Source organism: Lithobates pipiens, unplaced genomic scaffold (genome assembly GCF_037356315.1).
Source record: "Lithobates pipiens isolate NorthernLeopardFrog02 unplaced genomic scaffold, aLitPip1_a1.2 Scaffold_37, whole genome shotgun sequence".
NCBI classification, from domain to species: domain Eukaryota; kingdom Metazoa; phylum Chordata; class Amphibia; order Anura; family Ranidae; genus Lithobates; species Lithobates pipiens.
The window spans coordinates 1,537,156-1,556,685 of NW_027507825.1; the positions used below are offsets into that span (position 1 = coordinate 1,537,156).

The 19,530-nt window shown below is 48.5% G+C and overlaps 1 protein-coding gene across 1 annotated transcript; it reads right to left on the bottom strand.

Annotated features, from left to right (window-relative positions):
• Positions 1-1,508: 1,508 nt before the first annotated feature.
• Positions 1,509-18,285, bottom strand: LOC143956471 (heat shock protein HSP 90-alpha). The gene is made up of 10 exons (XM_077466652.1): positions 18,134-18,285; positions 14,863-15,036; positions 10,868-11,234; positions 10,302-10,741; positions 6,593-6,758; positions 6,305-6,495; positions 5,839-5,986; positions 4,275-4,543; positions 3,850-4,183; positions 1,509-1,840 (listed from the first exon to the last, which is right to left on the bottom strand). The coding sequence occupies exons 2-10, from the start codon at positions 15,034-15,036 to the stop codon at positions 1,731-1,733; spliced, it is 2,199 nt and encodes a 732-aa protein (XP_077322778.1). The 5' UTR covers positions 18,134-18,285; the 3' UTR covers positions 1,509-1,730.
• Between the last annotated feature and the right edge of the window lie 1,245 nt (positions 18,286-19,530).

A 19,530-nucleotide genomic window follows, 5' to 3' on the forward strand; every position in this document is an offset into this window, starting at 1 on the left:
TTTCGGCTATGGCCCGGTTGGCATGTGGTTAAAGACCTCTTTCAGGCTCGGTGTTTACAAGTTAATTCTATTGGTTGCATGTTTTGTGCTACAGAGGAGGGCTAGAGTTATTGCTCTCGCTCTGCCGATCGAGGCGATACCTCACATGTGTAGTTTGACCACCATTTTCATATGCGAGCGCTGCTCACGTATGCGTTCGCTTCTGTGCGAGAGCTCGTCGGGACGGGGCCAAAAAAAAAATAAAAATTATTTTTTTGTTTTTATTTTTACACTTTAAAAGAAAAAAAATAATAATATTTGGGTCACTTTAATTCCTAATACAAGGAATGAAAACATCCCTTATAGAATAGAAAAAAGCATGACAGGTCCTCTTAAATATGAGATCTGGGGGTCAAAAAGTCCTCACATCTCATACTTGGCCTTAAATGCAATAAAAGAAAAAATATAAATAAAAAAAATATGACAACAAAAAAGACGTATGGGTGGAAGTGACGTTTTGATGGGTAACCTGCGGGTAATAATCGGTTATTAATTCATCTGATAACAGAAGTCTATGGCTCCGTGGCGGCTGGTGCTGAAAATTTGTGGGGGCGCAAACAAACTGAAAAACAAAACTGCATCAACTGCAGCCTCACGGTGCCCAAACGTAGCCACTGTGCCATCACCTGTCTCGGTGGGGCAGTGGGCGGTGGCAGCGAACGGTGTACTCTATACATCTCCTCCCGATAAGCGTCCAATCACAGCACCTGCTGTTTCAGCCAATCAGGTGATGGGTAACAGACCCGAGCACTTGATTGGTGGTTCTCTGTTAGAACAGCAAATTAAATATTCGCTTTCCTAACACACCTGGGTGTGCTTGCAGGTCACCTTTTTCGATGCCTATGGCTCTAACCAGGTGCTTCAAAAACGCCCCCACCGCTGTAATTCAGGTACCCAGCAAGGGGCCCAATGCCTGAAAAGGGGGTGGCAGCAGCTACCATGGATTCATGCTTTCCATCATTCATAAAGGGGTGTGGCTGGAGAGGGGGCGGCGCCTGTGCGCCCTTATGGATGCACCACCACGGTAATAACAGAAGTCCATGGCTCAGTACAAAGTACACTGTCATGCACTTGCGTATCAGTTTGAAAGCAGCCCAGTCGCCACAAACCTCCCGCAGCATTTTTTTTACTGACAAAATATGGAAAATTTACTGACGCAGCACTTTTTTTTTACTGACAACCCGAGAAATTGCAGAACTCCTATTGAAAACCAACAGAGAATATTTGAACAGTATAAACATGAACACTGACAATACCCAATGAAGTGATTTACAGTTAAATAGTCAATACAGCATGAAATGATCAGCCCCTGATATTTACTGGCAGTTGTAAAAAAAAAAAAAAAAAAAGAAATTATATATATTTTTACAAACTGTCAGTAAATTTACTGGTGGTTGGCAACCCTGCGGGGCGACTAGTTGGGCACCCCTGATCTAGAAGCTCACAATAAGAGCTCTGAGAAGACAAGGTTCAGTCTTAATAGTTAAACTTTTATTTTAATAGAACGGTATTTAACAAAAAACAAACAAACATCAAAAAAATAAATATATATTTTTAGACATAACTTGCAGACAGCGGAATTGCTGCACAAAGTACAAAAAAAAAAACAACCTCTAACCAGTTAAGATTAGAACTGGAACGTTTTAAAGTGTTTAAAGTGTTTAAAGTGTTTCAGGGAATGAAGTGATTATTCAGTCAACTTCTTCCATACGAGACGAGTCGTCTTCTCCTTCTAGTGGCGGCATCTCCTCCGTTGTGGAGGCCATCAGGTCTTCAGTGGCCGCGTCATCTTCATCAATACCTGAAACCACAAAAGAAAGGTGGTAAGACTTGGGGGGTCCATAGACCAGAACTTCCGGGCTGACCAACTATGTAACACACGGGTCTCTCATCATGTGACACATACTATACAATATACATACCGTATTTATCGGCGTATAACACGCACGCACTTTTTCCCCCCTTAAAAGCAGGGGAAAATCGTGGGTGCGTGTTATACGCTGATCCCCCGAAATTCTGAGCCTCTGGGCAGCTTTCAGCCGCCTTCGGCTCTTCAAGGTGGCTTTCGGCCGCCTTCGGCCGTTCTCGTCGGCCGAAAGCTGCCGAGAAGAGCTGAAGGCCCGCCGAGAACTACTACATGCCGCCGAGATACACATCCGGCTCTGTATCTCGGCGGCGGCATTTTAAAAAAACAAATAGACAAGGCTGCAATGGGGGACAAGGCTGCAGATGACACGGATGGGCATATAAATGTAAGTTTTTTTTTCCCATTAAACTTCCCTCCTAAAAGTTTTTTCCCTTAAAATTCCCTCCTAAACTTGGGGTGCGTTTTATACGCCGATAAATACGGTAGTTACATAGTTAGTCAGGTTGAAAAAAAACAAGATACAAGTCCAACCTTAAAAACAAAAATAAAAATATACAATATACCCAATTTTATACCCACAGCTCCTAGTACAGCTTTTGACCTTTCTATCTGTGCCGTGTACACTTTATACAAGCTGAAGGCAATAGGTTTAGCATTTGCCTTTTTATTCGTTATGCATCATAATTACCACTCATCGATTATATATCCCCCCCCCACGTATTATTCACTCATTCCTTCCCCATCTATATAACACTCAACCCCGCCCTCTTTTAGTACAGTATATCTTGTGAGCATAATATCTTCCAGAAGCACGCTTGTAATCCAAAGCACTTTTCTATCAAAGCAAGTTTTGCCCTTAGGAAATAATGTAAACTCCACAGCCACTGCTGGTCTATGCAGTACTGTATGGGGGAGGGGGGCACAGTGTATGCAGTGCCACAAGTGGCCAGAGACACTCAGGAACGTAGCATTTCTGAATGTCATCGGTGCCCCCCCTGCACCTCTGGCCAAATTAGGTACTGCACACCCCAGCGGCTTGAATACTGCAAGACAACGCTCAAAGCGAGCCAGGATTAAAAAAAAAAAAAAAAAAAAATGACTTGTATTGTGAAACGCTCGTGAACTGCATTGCTCGCAATCCGATGGTCCACTGTACACCTGAGTTCTTGTACTTCCACCATTGCCATTTTTTTTCTGGAGCAGAGTATTGCGGTTATCAGTACATGAACCCAGAACTGGTATGCAGCCAAAAACAGGGCACTTATTCCAGGACAGTAGTTAAAAGGGATTTATTTTTATTTTTTTAAATAACAAACATGTTATACTTACCTCCACTGTGCAGCTCGTTTTGCAGAGTGGCCCCGGACCTGCTCTTCTGGGGGTCCCTCGGCGGCTGTCTTGGCTTCCCCCTGCAAGTACTTTTCACGTTCATGTGAGCTCCCTCGCATGGTGGGAAGCGCTTGCGGGCGCACTTCCGTGATACAGCCGGCGGCTATAGCTGTATCACTCGGCCCCGGTGCGCTGCATCATTGGATGTGACTGACAGCAGAGCGAGCCAATGGCTGCGCTGCTTTCAATCCATCCACTTCAGCCGAACAACGACAAAGCTGAGTGGCGAAGAGGATATCGGAGTTAAGTGTGGGACTTTCGAGGGATCAGGTAAGTAAAATTGGGGGGGGGGTCCGCGGCATTGTCAGATGTTTTCTCACCTTAATGTATAGAATGCATTAAGGTGAAAAAGGTTTTACCTTTTCAACCCCTTTAAAGCCAGGCAATAGGAATATTCAGACATTGGCAACCTGAAAGGTTAGTCCTTATTTGGGGCCATTTACCGGCACCCTAGGTGAGTCGCGTCAGTCTGATAAGCTACACAAATCTGGCCCCATTCACCCCAAGAGAAACCTTTAGGGGGGACATGTGAATGTCTGGTGCACAGAACTCACCGAGTCCAAGTTGGATCATTCTGTAGATGCGGTTGGCGTGTGTCTGCGGGTCCTCCAGGCTGAAGCCGGATGACAGAAGTGCGGTTTGATACAGAAGAATCACCAGATCCTTCACAGACTTGTCATTCTTGTCGGCGTCGGCCTTCTGCCTCAGCGTTTCGATAATGGAATGGTCGGGGTTAATCTCTAGGTGCTTCTTGGCTGCCATGTAGCCCATTGTGGAGTTGTCTCGCAGGGCCTGCGCCTTCATGATACGCTCCATGTTGGCGGTCCAGCCGTATGTACTCGTTACTATACAACACGGGGAGGTCACCAGTCTGTTGGACACTGCAACCTAAAAAAATGGGGACAAAAAGGGACATTAGAAGCTGGAAAAAAAACTACAGACGAGGACGCACACAGGACCTGCGAGTACGAATACCGACCTTCTCTACTTTCTTCTCCAGTATGTCCTTCATGATCTTACACAGGTTCTCAAACTTGGATTTCTTTTCCTCCTGCCTCTTCTTCTCCTCTTCATCCTCCGGGAGCTCCAGTCCTTCCTTTGTGACGGAGACCAGCGTCTTCCCCTCAAACTCCTTCAGCTGCTGGACGCAATATTCATCAATGGGCTCAATCATGTAAATGACTTCCAGACCAGCCTTCCGGAGCCGCTCCACAAACACCGAGTGAGTAACCTGCTCCTTGGTTTCACCTGAGAACACAAAATGATAAAAAGGTCAGACAAACTGCAAAGTTTTTATGAATTTAAATTGTGTAACCCGTCATTTTCTGACCCGTCGGCTCAGTTTACAAATCACCTCATTTTATGCCTCTATACATTGGTTTCCTCTCTCTCCATCATGTTAACTAAACCCTCCTATCCTTTCCCAACAAGGAAGCTGCCATCTTGGCCTCTCACTCTACAAACAGGGTGGGGGAAAAAAAATAATAATAAAGAGATAGAGAGCGATAGATAGAGATATATATATATATATATATATATATATATATCTCTATCTCTATCTCTCTATCTATCTCTCTAGCTCTTTCAGATTTTCTTGTTTTAACCACTTGCTGACCAGCCGCTGTTGTGAAGGAATCTAATGTACATAATGATAATCAGAAAATGTCTATTTGCTTATGTGTATACATGTTTCTATGCAACTCCTTACTTATTATGTAGTATACAGATTGGCTCTTAAAGATGGCGTCTACCCCCTGCTTCCCACACATTAGAAGAATGCATATGAGATAAGAGAACCAGCTTCAACCAAACTTCAAGCATCAAGTTAATCCATTTCTCTTTTATTTTAACCAATTAGACTGACATAGCAATGACGTATCTTTCTGTATAAAATATTAACACCGCCCACCAATAAATCAGAAGTTAGAAGTAACCGAGCTGAACGTGTCTCAGAGAGTGTTTACTTCTAATGTGCTGCACATTTATACTTTTTAATTAGAAACAGCAGCAGATAACCAAGAACTAGATTGTAGTTCTTATCCATTTCACTATCATTTTACTGCAGAAGGTCCACATGACCTCGCGAGCTGTCATAGCTATACGTCGGCTTGTGGGATCGGGATAACAGGCAGGATGCTTGTGGGATCGGGATAACAGGCAGGATGCTTGTGGGATCGGGATAACAGGCAGGATGCTTGTGGGATCGGGATAACAGGCAGGATGCTTGTGGGATCGGGATAACAGGCAGGGTGCTTGTGGGATCGGGATAACAGGCACGGTGCTTGTGGGATCGGGATAACAGGCACGGTGCTTGTGGGATCGGGATAACAGGCACGGTGCTTGTGGGATCGGGATAACAGGCACGGTGCTTGTGGGATCGGGATAACAGGCACGGTGCTTGTGGCAGACGATTGCAATGACCGCCGGCCACGAGCGATCGCAGGCACGAGAGGCAGAAAACAGAAGTGTGTGTGTGTGTATATAAACACACATATCCCTGTTCTGTGAGGAGTGATCTAGTAGAGCGGTATACACACACACACCTGTGATATAGTAGATGTGTTTCTGGTTCTCCTTCATTCTCATACAGTAATCTTTCAGTGACACCATCTCATCCCCGGACGCGGAGGTGTAATATCGCAGCAATTCAGAAAGTTTGTTGCGGTTTTGTGAATCTTCGTGAATACCGAGCTACAGAAAAAAACAAAAACAAAAAAAAAAGCTTGTTACTTGGCTGATCTGAGGAAGAAGACAATGGGGGGGCGGGGGGAATTGATTTACTAAAACTGAAGAGCACAAAATCTGGTGCAGCTCTACATAGAAACCAATCAGCTTCCAGGATTTATTGCCAATGCTTAACTGAAGAAGGCGAAATTAGAAGCGGATTGGCTCCCATGCACTGCTGTTTCTGAGTGCTCCAGACTCACTAAATCCCCCCCCCCCCCCAATGTTTGATGCATCGAACACATGACACCAGATGGGGGGGGAAGAGTCTTCCATAGCACCAACCTTGATGTTCTTGGAGAATTGCTCATAGAACTTCTTGTAGTTGTCTTTGTCCTCGGACAGTTCTGTGAAAAGTTCTAGACATTTCTTCACCAGGTTCTTCCGGATGACTTTCAGGATCTTGCTCTGCTGAAGCATTTCTCTGGAGATGTTCAGAGGGAGGTCTTCCGAGTCCACCACACCTCGAATGAAGTCTGAAGAGTATAGAGAGGTGATCGTTACATTTCCGGTCAGGAGCACATCCAGCGTCCCCCCTCCCCCCCCCTCTAAGATGAAGCTGGTGCTACTTACTGAGATACTCGGGGATCAGCTCCTCGCAGTTGTCCATGATGAAGACTCTGCGCACATACAGCTTGATGTTGTTTTTCTTCTTCCGATTCTCAAACAAGTCGAAGGGCGCTCTCCGGGGTACAAAGAGCAGAGCTCGGAACTCCAGCTGGCCTTCCACTGAGAAGTGCTGGAAGAACGAACAACATTCACATACAATTCACACACAATGCTCCACCAGCTCAGGTTCTCCTGGATTACTGACCTAGAACTCCAGCAGGGATCACAATGGGGTTGATTTACTAAAGGCAAATCCAGGTAGAAGTGCAGCCGCTGTAGATCTCAGGGGTGGAAGGTCTGAAATGAGGGGAAGCTCTGCTGATTTCTTTCATCTAATCATGTCCAAAACAAAAATGCTGTTTTATCTTCCTTGCATGTCCCCCTCAGATCTACAGCGACTGCACCTCCAAGTGCAAAGTGGATTTGCCTTTAGTAAATAACACCCCTCCATAAACAAGTAATTAGTGAACATGCAGAAGCACCCACCTATGTGTATAGAACAGGAAGGCTACAGGAGTCATCCTCACCCAACCACCACTCCTGCCCATAGCAGGCACAGGGGGAGGTTTACTAAAACTGGAGTGGCTCTGCATAGAAACCAATCAGCTTCCAGGTTTTATTGTCAAAGCTTAAATGGACAAGCTGAAGTTAGAATCTGATTGGCTGCCATGCACAGCTGCATCGGATTTTGCACTCGCTGCTGCAGGGGCATTTTATGGGTGTATTTAACCCCTCTTTGGCCTCTAGCTGGGGGGGGTTTAACCCTTTCATGACTAAGCCTATTTTTGGAATTTGGTGTTTACAAGTTAAAATCCATATTTTCTACTAGAAAATTACTTGGAACCCCCAAACATTATATATATATTTTTTTAACAGAGACTCTAGAGAATAAAACGGCGATTGTTGCAATATTTTATGTCACACGGTATTTGTGCAGCGGTGTTTTAAATGCAACTTTTTGGGAAAAGGGACACTTTCATGAATTAAAAAAAAAAAAAAACAGTAAAATTATCCCATTTTTTTTTGCATAATGTGAAAGATAATGTTACGCCGAGTAAATAGATACCAAACATGTCACACTTTATAATGGCGCGCACTCGTGGATTGACGACAAAGTACGGTACCTAAAAATCTCAATAGGCGACACTTTAAACATTTTTTACGGTTACCAGGTTAGCGTTACAGAGGAGGTCTAGTGCTAGAATTATTGCTCTCGCTCCGACGATCGCGGCGATACCTCACATGTGTCATTTGAACACCGTTTACATACGCGGGCGCGACTTCCGTATGCTTTTTCTTTGCTTTGCGAGCTCACGGGGACGGCGGGCGCTTTAAAAAAATTTTTTTTCTTTTTTTATTTATTTTAAAATGACTAAATTGTTTAAAATAAAAAAATAAAAATTTTGATCACTTTTATTGCTGTCACAAGGAATGTAAACATCCCTTGTGACAGTAATAGGCGGTGACAGGTACTCTTTATGGAGGGATCCGGGGGTCTAAAAGACCCCCCACCCCTCCTTTACACTTCAGTGTATTCAGATCGCCGAAAACGGCAATTCTGAATACCGAATATTTTTTTTAAACCGGCGCCATTGGCAGCCGAGTAAACGGGAAGTGACGTCATGACGTCGCTTCCGTGTTTACTATGAGGAGACTGGAACGACACCGATTACGGCTTCGTTACAGTTCCTCAGCAGCAGCCGGAGGCAGCGCAAGTTGAATCGGTGCTCCCGATCGAACGGGAGCACCGGTAACAGCGGCGGGACGTCCCCTCCCGCTCCCCTGGCATAACAGCCGAGCGGCTTTTAGCCGCATCGGTTGTTATGGCTGGATAGCCAATCGCCCGCTGAACAAAACGGTACCGGGATGATGCCTGCAGGTGCGGGCATCATCCCGGTATACCCCCCGGAAGCAGAGTACGCAGATCTGCGTACGCTCGGCGGGAAGGGGTTAAAAACCATCCCATCCCGCTAGTGGCCAAATAGCATCACTAAAAATAGCACTGCTTTACCGCTGACGTCTGGGGCAGCTTAGAGTGAAAGGGGCCTTAAACCCCTTCAATACCAGACACTGTCATCCCCTTGCTGCCCAGGCCAATTTTCAGCGCTGTCACAATTTGAATGACAATTGCGCAGTCATGCAACGCTGTACTCGTGGCATTTTTATCTTTTGAGACAGAGCTTTTTTGTTGGTATTTAATCACCACTGGGGGGGGGTTTTATTTTTTGCTACATGAGAAAAAGACCACAAATTTTGAATAAATTGGTTATAACATTTTGTAAATAATTTCTCCTTCACTGATGTGCACCAACAAGGCGGCACTGATATGCAGCACTAGTTGCACAGACAGGCATTACCGATGGGGAAGATCTACCCCTCCGAGAACAGCCGCTTATCAGCTCTCCTCTACTCAAGCAAGCCAATAACTGCCATTTCCCCCATGTACACTGTGATTGGACACAACTGATCACATGGTAAAGAGCCTACGAGCAGCGCATTCTGAAGGATATCACAGGACATCCAGTCAGAAAAAACGAAGCCCCCGTCCGGCCGTCATTCCGCTATAGGCCAGGCAGGAAGGTGTTAAACCCCAAAAGGAAAAGTTCTGCTTTAAAAAGCAGTGTTCCAGCCGAATAAAAAAAAAAAAAAAAAAGAAGTCGTCAGCAGCTACAATCTTTGCAGCTGCTGACTTTTAATAAAAGGACACTTACATGCCCCGGAGGGCCACAAAGTCAGACAGAGCCAGTCCCCCAACCCCCCCCCCCCCCCCCAGGCTGATCCGTCCATCTGGGTGCAGGCGCCGCCATTCCAACTAACGGAAACCGACAGTGGAGCCTTGCAGCTTCACTGCCGCTTTCCAACTGCGCATGCGCGAGTCCCGTGACGCTTTGTAAATGGCCAGCTTGTCTTCTGGGACACACCCACATGTCCCAGAAGACAACACGGGGCTCGCCGCGGAAAGAGGATGCGACTTACTCGGCCTGACTGGATCGGAAGTACTCTTAGTACTTCCAAAAAAAGCAAGTTAGAAAGTAATAATAAAAAAAAAAAATGCTTTAAATATCCAAAAATGAGGAGCCAGGAACCCAAGGTTAGTGAAGAACCGACCTAGGTGAGGACGGTGCTGGACCCCTGGACAGGCAAGTGTTTTTTTATTAAAAGGATTTGTAGCTGCTGACTTTCACCCCCCCCCCACCACCGTTATGAGCCTCCTCCTTAACTTGTCCTATCCGTGTAACACATTATGGGGCTGATTTACTAAAGGCAAATAGACTGTGCACTTCACAAAGGGCAGTTGCTCCAGAGCTTAATGAGGTAATCCTTCACTTTGCAAACAATACCCGATCACGTGCAAAGAAAGCTTCTGCTCATTTACTAATCACTGGAGCAACTGCTGTTTCTGTAGTGCAGTCCACTTGCCTTTAGTAAATCAACCTCTATGTGAGGTGGCAAAAGGAAGTCACCGGGCTTCTAATGCGTGTGCGGAGCGCGCGCACTGCGTGTTCCCAGCACAGAAGATCAGAAGCTGATCCTGACCGGCTACCGATCATACGACCACTGTGACAGCCAATCAAATGTCCCTCAACATCCAACTACTGAAGCCAGTTGTGATAATCCTCACCTCTATAGAGATTTACCCCCCCGCCCCCCGGATCGGTGTTGGTGGGATTACCTTCACAGCCAGGTGGTCCTCCCAGTCGTTGGTGAGACTCTTGTAGAACTCGCCGTACTCCTCGTTGTTGATGTCATCAGGGTTGCGGGTCCAGATGGGTTTGGTTTTGTTCAGCTCTTCCTGGTCGATGTATTTTTCCCTTATCTTCTTTTTCTTCTTCTTGTCTCCTTCCTTCTTATCTTCCTCCTCATCGGATCCCACATCCTCTATTTCTGGCTTCTCCTCGCTCTTCTCTTCCTCTTTCTTCTCTTCCTTCTCCTCCTCGGCTTCATCATCACTCACTTCCTTGTCCCGCTCCTTCTCCACAAACAGTGTAATAGGGTAACCGATGAACTGGGAATGTTTCTTCACGATCTCCTTTATCCTCTTCTCCTCCAGGTATTCAGACTGGTCCTCTTTCAGGTGAAGGATGACTTTTGTACCTCGTCCCAGAGGCTCACCTGGAAGAGTAATCGCCTGTCATTAGCCAACATCCTAATCCAAGGTACAGGAACCAAATAAAAACGGCTGTGTCTGAACCCGACTACTGCCACCATTTGTACCCTCAGTGCTGTCAGTATACTCACTGCAGTCCACTCTGACAGTGAAGGATCCTCCGGCTGAGGATTCCCAGGCATACTGCTCGTCATCGTTGTGCTTGGTGATCACCGTCACTTTCTCAGCAACCAGATAGGCGGAGTAGAAACCCACACCGAACTGACCAATCATAGAGATGTCCGCTCCGGCCTGCAGAGCCTCCATGAAGGCCTTGGTCCCGGATTTGGCGATGGTTCCCAGGTTATTGATGAGATCAGCTTTGGTCATCCCGATTCCGGTGTCAATGATGGTCAAGGTTCTGTCCTGTTGGTTGGGGATCACATCAATCTTCAGCTCCTTCCCGGAATCCAGCTTGCTGGGGTCAGTCAGACTCTCGTATCGGATCTTATCCAGAGCCTGAAAACAAGTCATACATTAATGAATGCGGTTACCGAGAACGTAATGAAAGCACATTTTTACTCGGGGGAATCGAGGAAAGAACCTCCTTATAGGTTCATATTCTCAATAGTTATAATCTAGATGTGAGCATTGTATCCTAAGAGCTGAAGATCAAGGCTTGGGTGGCACATGGTTATGTTCGTTTCATTTAAAAGCGCAAGTTTACCTTCAGAAAATCTGAAAGAGGACCTTACACTGGACCCCCTGCCCATCACCCACCCCCCGTATTAGATTGCTGTGATCCCCTGCAGTCACCTTCGCTGGTCCGGAGGATCCCCCGCCGCAGCTTAATCGTGTTTGTATTGCCTAGCCAGTACGGATTGCATGGATTTGAATTGGTCAGTGTGACAGACCTACCTGGGACAGGGGCTTTTGGAGGGGACTGAATGCTAGCCTCTCGCATTCTGATTATGGGCCATGGATAATAAGGGAACAATACTCTGAGAGCTGTATGCCTGTGGACCTGTATGCCTGGGGTGGCGTTACTTTAGATTCGGGTTCATGTCCCCCAAGACACACAGACTCTGGGGACCCTGGATATGCCATATTAGAAATAGTGACTGATTCATACTGTGAGGAGATGCCGATGTCATCAACTCCAGCCACCTGTCTGTCATCTACTATAATGTAAATTAGTCTAGTATGACTTATCACAGCTTCTAAGAGTCTTTCACTCATTGTGCTAATCAACCCTGCAATCGTATGAAGGAGTTCTGTGTTGAGATGTATGATAAGGCGTTTTGTATAGTCGGTGAGCTCGGAGACGTGAAGTCTGTCCTAGAGGTCATGTCTCTGAGTCACCTAGGCTGTCTAAAGGATTGGATAATTAGCTCATGTTAATTAGATTTCTGGTTACTGGTTGCATTTTTATCTTGCTGTATATATATTTGTGTGAGATCTCAAAATAAAGATTCATTCCTGTTAGACCCTCAATACAGAGCCTTGTCTTGGGGGGGGGGGGGGGGGGGAATTATTTGTATGGGTTTCTTATTCGGCTGATTGAAGTGTTAACACCATCACAGGAACAGCTCTGACCAATCAGTAGCCATCTATCCCGTAGTGCGAGCACTGAGAGAGGAGCGGAAGCCGCTGGGATTTTAAAAGCTCCAGACAGGTGAAGTGGCTTTTCAGTGTCTGACAGCGGGGGAATCGGAGCAATCTGGTACAGTGGGGCAGATTTTTTCTAAAGGTGAACTTACACTTTAAAAGCTTAACTCCATCCACTGTCATGTCTCCCCCCACCCCCCCCCCGAAATTTCATTTTTTTAAATGTATTAACCACTTGCTTACAGGGCCCCCTCCCTTCTATCCAGACCAATTTTCAGCTGTTTGTTGCACTTTGAATGACAATTGCGCGGTCATTCAACACTGTACCCAAATTAATTTTTTGTCATTTTCTTTTGGCAGTATTTGATCACCTGTGCGATTTTTTTTTTTTAATGTAAAAAGACCGAAGGACTTTTTTTTGTTTTAAAATGTTATAAACTGGTAATTTTTGTCCGTCATTAAAGTACGCTGATGAGGCGGCACTGATGGGCACCGATCGGTTACATTGATAGGTAGCACTTCTAGGTGGCAATTGTGGGCACTGTTACGCTATAATTGAGGCATAATCACCTCTTCCTTTTCAGGAACAATGTCCCTTTAAGATAAGCTGCTGATCTGTTTTTTTTTCCTCCTCCGCTGTCAGCGTGAGGAGAAAAAAGAAAAAAGAAAAAAAAAAAAAAAAATCGCTGAGCTTTTGTTTACATCATGTGATCAGCTGTCATTGGCTGACAGCTGATCACATGGTAAGGGGCCGGGACTGGCCCCTTACGCACGATCGGTGATCACCAGAGTCTCAGTGACTCTCATCACACGGCTCGTGCAGGGAGTGTGCACAGGGGAGGCCATCATGACTGCCTCCTGGGAATTCACATCCACGCTGTGGCTGTCATTCGGCCATAGCACGGATGTCAGGTGGTTAAATCCCCCCCCCTTTGACATATACATATTATATATATATATATATATATATATATATATATATATATATATATATATATATATATATATATATATATATATATATATATATATATATTATTTTTTTTTTTTTTTTATTATTGCATTGACATATAAAACCCACAATATATTACCTGTATCACCAAAATATACCCATGATAAATCTACTGTGATCTCTAACAGTACATTCCTAACGGTCTATGGCAGTGATGGAGAACCTTCGCACTGCAGATGTTTTGGAACTACATTTCCCATTAAGCTCAACTACTCTGCAGTGTAGGGGAGCATCATGGGAAATGTAGTTCCAAAACATCTGGGATGCGAAGGTTCCCCATCACTGCTCTATGGCGTTCATTTTCTATACAGAGTGCATGTTCACTTTACAATGCCTTGGGTTTCCTTTTTTCTTTTCTTTTTTTTTTTTTAATACACTCCTGTGCTTGTTTTATTACTACAGTATTAATGTATACTTTTCTTATTACTACATTATTAATGTATACTTTGTACATTCATTGGACCTGGTCTTGCATTATCATGTCTAAGCCATGTCCTGTTTACAACTTAATAAAAACAGATTCAACATAAAAGCTCAACACCAAGTTTAAGGGCCATTTAAAAATGTATATGGGCCAAGCCAGCCTAAGCAGCACCCCCATTTAGAACCTGTTCACATTAAAAAAAGGGTCCCAAGAATTTTTTCAGTCCGGTTTAGGTGCAATTTCCGCAACAAATTTCCACCTGAACCAGTGAATGGAAACGGCATTGGATGCCAACCCCAGAGCCACATATATATGTGACCGGAGCCCCGCTGTACTAAGGCTAGGTTCTCAAATGCTACGTGGGGGCACGGCACCCCCTCTTATTTAAAGCCAGAAAACGGTCCCTGTACCTCTTCTGAAAACACGACCCGCATGGAAACCATAAGTGCAGTGCAGAGAGACCTTCACTGCGTTTTCCAGTGGGTGGGGGTTCCTTTAGGATGAATGATGCCCCTCCCAGCGTATTTTTCCTGTGCCGGTGGTTACGGCTGTGGATCTGCGGTGGGACCCCCCACCTGCACAAGTGTGACCCCAGCCAAACAGGCACGCTGTATTACTTTACGCACCCCTCCGCTACATACAATATGCGGAAGTCAGATAAGAACTTGACGTCTCACCCCCAGAACAAAAAATTATAAATCTTCTGATTGAAATCAAATCTTCCCCGGACTGGCTGAGGTCGACAGGCGGGCAGATGATAATTTCAGCCAATCAGGGGAAGCTTTGTAGTCAGAATACAAGTGTCTGAATGGTTGAGCAGCTCTCAACTCAATTTTGTTACAGGTGTGGGACGGGAAGTTGCCCCCCCCCTGTATACTGCATGTAGCCGAGGGTATATACGGTGAATAGAGTGCACCCAGCAAACTCACCTGTTAAAGCAGCAAATACTTTATTGGGGCCAAACAAACTTACAGACATTACACCAGGGGGCAGACTTAGAAATAATGTTTTGGTGTGTGGGGGAAGGGGGGTTTGGCATCTGCCCCCCCCCCCCCCCCCCCCCGGTGGAAGACACACCATAGAGTTGAATATTGGGTACTTACATCAGAGGAGTTGGAGATCAGCTCCCTGAGGAAGATCTCCTTGTTGGAATAGAAGGTGTTGATGATCAGAGACATCAGCTGAGCGATCTCAGCCTGGAAAGCGAACGTCTCCACCTCCTCCTCCTCCTCCATTTGTTGGTCCTGAGGATCCACAGCTGGAACTTCTTCCGGCATCTGTACAATGATGGAGAGATGGGAGAATCAGACACAGAAGAGAACCGGCACTTTAAATGACACAGAAATAAATCGGTTAAAATCGCCTCCCTACAGCCGACACACAATGCCTGATCCTTCTAGATAAACACGCTGAGGTGACAGTGCCACCTACAGGCCAGACCACACAACTACACCATTCTAGAAGTTACCATAAGAGAAGCCCTCCCTCCAGCAGCTAATGCAGATTACAGGAAGGTTCTGGAGGAAATGTTCTGAGTCACACTTTACTGCAACACGCTCGAGCCGTGGAGGGATCACATATGAGATTACACCCCATGGGGGGATCACATCTGAGATTACACCCCATGGGGGGATCACATCTGAGATTACACCCCATGGGGGGGATCACATCTGAGATTACACCCCATGGGGGATCACATCTGACATTACACCCCATGGGGGGGATCACATATGAGATTACACCCCATGGGGGGATCACATCTGAGATTACACCCCATGGGGGGATCACATATGAGATTACACCCCATGGGGGGGATCACATATGAGATTACACCCCATGGGGGGGATCACATGAGATTACACCCCATGGGGGGATCACATCTGAGATTACACCCCATGGGGGGGATCACATATGAGATTACACCCCATGGGGGGATCACATCTGACATTACACCCCATGGGGGGATCACATCTGAGATTACACCCCATGGGGGGGATCACATATGAGATTACACCCCATGGGGGGGATCACATATGAGATTACACCCCATGGAGGGATCACATCTGAGATTACACCCCATGGGGGATCAGATGGAGGGATCACATCTGATATAACACCCCCAGATTACATAAATCACACCTTCCACTGAAGGCTAAACCGTCATCACCACAATCTGACTCCGGTAGGAAAGTTGCCGTCACCAGACCCTACATGGCCAAACCTGTCATTCCTCCACACCCCGACACCACAGATCAGATCTGCATACAGCCGGTGTTGTGCCATATAGTGTTCGGCCATCATATAGTGTCCGCCCCGTACTGCGCATGCGCAGTACGGAGCAGACGAAGCTTCGGAAAATTTCCGAAGCTGAACGGCGCCTGCGCCGTGAGTGGAGGTGGTAGCCCCACCATCCAAGCGGACATAGGGTTGTGAGTATTAAAGGGCCCCTCGCGGGCGAGCTTTGCTCGCCACGTTTCGGGCTCGGCCTCGCTGCGCTCGGCTCTTTTTTATTCCTGCTCTATGTCCACTTGAATGGGGATAGAACCTGGACCCCGTTCATCCTCGGCAATTTTCGGAATCTGTGTTGCTGTGTACTGCGCATGCGCACTACACAGAGGATACTATCCGATGGAGGACGTTATTAGACAAGACACCGGCACTAATAGGCACTGCCAGGCATGCCGAGCTGTGCAACTTATATCCTCCCCCCCCCCCCCCCATGATGACACAGCATGCCCCTATAGGGACCCCTCCCCTAACACCTGTCGTATACGGTACCCGCCCCCTTTACAGGACACACCCACTCAGCTTCCAGAAACATCTGGAACTTTCACCACATGTATGGGTAAAGGGTGGGAGGAGCCGCCCTTCACCCAATCAGAGGAGATATCGGCTACAGAGAGGGGGCCGGCCACACCCACTGTACCCACGTGCTGCTCACCTCTTCGGGGGCGTGGCTTGATGGTGCTGAGGAAGTTGTGGAAATACCCTAAAAGGAGAATAGGGGGCCCTGTGCTTGTTACCCCCGACACCTGCCCCTATAAGGACCCCTCACCCTCAACACCTGCCCCTAGAGGGACCCCTCACCCCCGACACCTGCCCCTAGAGGGACCCCTCACCCCCGACACCTGCCCCTAGAGGGACCCCTCACCCCCGACACCTGCCCCTAGAGGGACCCCTCACCCTCAACACCTGCCCCTAGAGGGACCCCTCACCCCCGACACCTGTCCCTACAGGGACCCCTCGCCCCTGTGAAGAACCCCTCACCTGTCCCTAGATGGACCCTTCACCCGACACCTGTGAAGAACCCCTCCCCTGTCCCTAGAGGGACCCCCACCCCCCGACACCTGTGAAGAACCCCTCCCCTGTCCCTAGAGGGACCCCCACCCCCCGACACCTGTGAAGAACCCCTCCCCTGTCCCTAGAGGGACCCCTCCCCCCCTACACCTGTCCCTATATGGAGACCCCCCGACACCTGTCCCTACAGGGACCCCTCGCCCCCGGCACCTGTGAAGAACCCCTCCCCTGTCCCTAGAGGGACCCCCCCCCGACACCTGTCCCTATATAGAGACCCCCGACACCTGTCCCTACAGGGACCCCTCGCCCCCGGCACCTGTGAAGAACCCCTCCCCTGTCCCTAGATGGACCCCTCACCCTCAACATCTGTCCCTAGAGGGACCTCCCCCTGACACCTGTCCCTATAGAGACCCCCCCGTCCCTAGAGGAACCCTCGCCTGTCCCTAGAGGGACTCCTCACCCCTCAACACCTGTCCTATATAGAGACCCCTCACCCCCGACAAGAACTCCTCACCTGTCCCTAGATGGACAGGTGTTGGGGGTGAGGGGTCTCTCTAGGGACAGGTGAGGGGTTCTTCTCAGGGGTGAGGGGTTCCTCTAGGGCAGGGGTAGGGAAGCTCGGCTCTCCAGCTGTTTTGAAACTACAAATCCCATCATGCCTCTGCCCCTAGGAGTCATGCCTGTGATTGTCAGGGTCTTGCAATGTCTCATGGGACTTGTAGTTTCAAAACAGCTGGAGAGCCTTCCCTACCCCTGCCCTAGGCACAGGTGAGGGGTTCTTCTCAGGTGTGGGGGGTGAGGGGCTCTTCTAGGGACCCCTCACCCCCAACACCTGTCCCTATAGAGACCCCTCCATCCATCCCCCTCCCCCGGGGGTGATGAAGTACAGAGAGTTCTACATCACAACACGTGACTGGGATGTCTGTTAGTTACCCTGTTGCCCCTGGCAACCAGACGTGGTTGCAGGGCATCATGTGACAAGGAGATGGTTGCTATAGGCAACGTCCACCCCCTCAGCACAGAATACCCCCGGTAATGCCCCGGTGGTGCCCCTTTAGTGCCCCGTTCTCCGCTCACCTCTCCGGTCTCTTCTGTCCGCTTGCTCCGCGCTCAGTATTCCGCCAATGTCTGATCCTCTGACTGACCGCTCGTAGTTATATACAATACCCGCCCCCTTCACACGACACGCCCACTCCGCTTCCAGAATCGTCTGGAACTTTCACCGCATATAGCGGGAGGAGCCGCCCCTCACCCAGGCAGCCAATCAGAGGAGGTCCCGGCTGCAAAGAGGGAGGCGGCCACACCCACTGTACCTGCGCTCTGCTCGCCTCTTCGGGGGCGTGGCTTGTTTGTGTTGAGGAAGAAGTTGTGGAAAACGCTAGAAGAATAGGAGCCACGTGCTTGTTACCCCGGGCAACCGAGGAGAGGGGGCCATGTGCTTGTTACCCAGGGCAACCATGGAGAGGGGGCCATGTGCTTGTTACCCCAAGGCAACCGAGGAGAGGGGGCCATGTGCTTGTTACCCCAAGGCAACCGAGGAGAGGGGCCCATGTGCTTGTTACCCCGGGCAACCGAGGAGAGGGGGCCATGTGCTTGTTACCCCGGGCAACCATGGAGAGGGGGCCATGTGCTTGTTACCCCGGGCAACCGAGGAGAGGGGCCCATGTGCTTGTTACCCCGGGCAACCGAGGAGAGGGGGCCATGTGCTTGTTACCCCGGGCAACCATGGAGAGGGGCCCATGTGCTTGTTACCCCAAGGCAACCGAGGAGAGGGGGCCATGTGCTTGTTACCCCAAGGCAACCGAGGAGAGGGGGCCATGTGCTTGTTACCCCGGGCAACCGAGGAGAGGGGCCCATGTGCTTGTTACCCCGGGCAACCGAGGAGAGGGGGCCATGTGCTTGTTACCCCGGGCAACCGAGGAGAGGGGGCCATGTGCTTGTTACCCGGGCAACCGAGGAGAGGGAGCCATGTGCTTGTTACCCAGGGCAACCATGGAGAGGGGGCCATGTGCTTGTTACCCCAAGGCAACCGAGGAGAGGGGGCCATGTGCTTGTTACCCCGGGCAACCGAGGAGAGGGGGCCATGTGCTTGTTACCCCGGGCAACCGAGGAGAGGGGGCCATGTGCTTGTTACCCCGGGCAACCGAGGAGAGGGGGCCATGTGCTTGTTACCCCGGGCAACCATGGAGAGGGGGCCATGTGCTTGTTACCCCAAGGCAACCGAGGAGAGGGGGCCATGTGCTTGTTACCCCGGGCAACCGAGGAGAGGGGCCCATGTGCTTGTTACCCCGGGCAAGCGAGGAGAGGGGGCCATGTGCTTGTTACCCCGGGCAACCGAGGAGAGGGGGCCATGTGCTTGTTACCCCGGGCAACCGAGGAGAGGGAGCCATGTGCTTGTTACCCAGGGCAACCGAGGAGAGGGGGCCATGTGCTTGTTACCCCGGGCAACCGAGGAGAGGGGGCCATGTGCTTGT